At 63.4% G+C, this 2,543-nt stretch overlaps 1 protein-coding gene across 1 annotated transcript in view; it reads right to left on the reverse strand.

The window, feature by feature from the left end:
• The window catches only part of DHX16 (DEAH-box helicase 16), a 36,223-nt gene that overhangs the window by 7,292 nt on the left and 26,388 nt on the right, over positions 1–2,543 (reverse strand). Inside the window, 3 exon segments of the mRNA XM_015570675.1 lie at positions 682–873; positions 990–1,193; positions 1,421–1,675. Coding sequence (XP_015426161.1) covers positions 682–873; positions 990–1,193; positions 1,421–1,675 — 651 coding nt within the window.

The raw sequence follows: 2,543 nt of genomic DNA on the forward strand, positions 1-2,543 counted from the left end.
GGGAGCAGACAGACAGAAGCTGAAGCCCAGACAGGGAGGGCAAATGGATGGAATGGCAGACCCAGGCCATCCAGGGTTCTCAGCCAGCCCTGGCAGTCCCAGCCCTTTGCGGATGAAGTTCTGGGCTCAGTGGACTGAGTGTCGACCCACGCACCCAGAGGTCACCAGTTCGATTCCCAGTCAGGGCATGTCGGGCTTGATCCCCAGTAGGAAGTGTGCAGGAGGCAACTGATCAATGTTCCTATCTCTCTCTCCCTCCCCTTCCCTCTGCCCCCCCAAAATCATTAAAAACATTAAAGAAATAGTTCTGGGCTCAGAGAGATCTGAGCTGGGAAAGGACAGAGCAGGTGGGGCAGACGCAGAAGGACGGGCAAGTGCGAAGGAGCAGGATGCAGCTCTCCACTCCGTGAGCAGAGGCCTCGCTGGACTGGAGTGAGGCCCCTCTCACCCCTCCCCCACCCCATGCACCGCCTCCCAACGGGGACAGAGAACCCCCAAGCCAGGCACTGTGGCGGGAAGGGAGAGCAGAGACAGGCGGGCATGTGCTCCAGACCCTCCCCATTGAGTGGGAAAGGGAATGGCTAGCGTGGGGAGGGGAGCAGCCCCTGAGGTCAGGTAAAGGGCTCTGACAGGCGCCTGCTCAGCGAGGGGCGGGCTGGCCCTGGCGTGGGGGTGCCGCACCTCCTCAAAGAGGTACTGCGGGATCTGGGTGGTCTTCCCCGAGCCTGTCTCGCCCTCGATGATCAGGACCTGGTGACTCGCAATGGCAGCCAGAAGCTCCTCGCGGAAGGGGAAGACGGGGAGGCTGCGGCGCACGGCCTGGATGCACTCCTGCTGCTGGGCCTGGGTGGGAGAGGGCGGAGCTGCCGGCTCCTGGGAAGGAGAGAGGGGCGTTGAGCGTCAGGGCCCGCTCCCCGTCCTCCTCACGAGGACCCTGTCCTCCTCACAAGGTCCCCGTCCTCCTCACGAGGTGCAGGGCTCTCCCTTACCTCATCGCCCTGCAGCTGAGTGGCCCGGACAAACTCGATGGTCTCCTCTTCCTCCAGTACCAGCTGGTACTTGGGCTCCTGGGAGGCTGCATCTCGGGCCCCAAATTTCAGGGCGGCGGCCCCCAGCCGGGCCTCCTCCCAGCGCCGCTGCTCCTCCCCAGGGGCGCCGGACTCCTCCTCCACCAGATCCACAGCTCGCGCTGGCTGCAGGGCGAGCACAAAGGGCAGTGGGCAGGCCGGGCACAGAGGGCAGTGGGCAGGCGGGCACAGAGGGCAGTGTGGAGGCGGGCACAGAGGGCAGTGAGCAGGCCTGCTCTCCGCCCAGCTCCCTCCTCCCCGTCCCGACCGGGCCCACTGGGAAAGGGAGACAAGGGAGGGGCTAGCCCCCACCGACACCAAGGCAGGACCCTGCAGCTGTGCCTTCACCTCACCTGTCCGCGGGTCTCCTCGGGCATGTGGTAGCGATTGGTGGCCTCCAGCTTCTCCTGCTCGCCGGCTGCCCGGTGTTCCCGGGCCAGATCCCGCACTCGCCGCTTGTATTTGAGCTCCCGCCGCTCATGCTGGCTCAGCTCCACGTCCCCAAAGAGGAACTCCTCGTCCGCCAGCTCGGCCTCCAGGTCCTCCAGCTTCTCCCGCTCCCGCTTGGCCAGGTACTCGCGGCGCGACTTCTTCCGCAGCTCGGGGACCTGGGCCAGCACAGGGCAGTTGAGGCCTCATCCTGTGGAGTGGTGACCCTGCCCCCTTCCTACCAGCCCGGCAGGGCGAGACAAGAACCTCCAGATGAGCCTCCCTTTCCTCTGTGAGCACCTGCGAGCGGCGAGCACAGGCTTGGAGGCCGCAGCAGACCCACAGACCCGCTGCCGCTGGAAGGCCCCAAAGCAGCCTCGCCGTCGCCGATACAAAGGCATCAGGGTGATCGATTATCTGAATGTCTGCGAGGCTGCTCCCCTAGCTCCTATTCGAGGGAGTGAAGAGGGGAGCCAAGGGCGGACACCAGCACTGGGGAGCAGTCTCCGCCTGCAAACGGAGACAATGCCGGCGACCTGACTGCTCAGACGCTCGCAGCCAGAGGCCCGGCCTACACGCAGGACTGTGCTCGGGGGAGGGAGCCACCACACACAGCGGGCCCAGCACCGCAGGAGGGTGCCTCTGGGAACAACTCCCGCACACCGTGTGTCACTTGCTTCTTCTACATGTTTCCTTAGATACACGCTTTTCAGGACACACTGAAGGTGACAAAAGACTGGCCACCTCCTTAAGCCTTCCTGGCTCTCACCACCATTCTCCCCGTGACCCAGGCGCCCACTGCTGGGGGCTCCGATTCGATTTAATTGCTTGGCTTTTCTTGTTTGTTCTGTGAAGACTTCAAAGGGAGTTTATGTTCATGACCTAATCTGAGTACCACAATCGAACACTCCTCCATCCTGAAGGAGGCAGATGGCTGAGTGTGGACCTATGAACCAGGAGGTCACAATTTGATTCCTGGTCAGGGCACATGCCTGGGTTCAGGCTTGATCCCCAGTAGGGGGCATGCAGGAGGCAGCCGATCAGTGA

The sequence above is a fragment of the Myotis davidii genome, unplaced genomic scaffold (genome assembly GCF_000327345.1).
Source record: "Myotis davidii unplaced genomic scaffold, ASM32734v1 scaffold1007, whole genome shotgun sequence".
NCBI lineage: Eukaryota > Metazoa > Chordata > Mammalia > Chiroptera > Vespertilionidae > Myotis > Myotis davidii.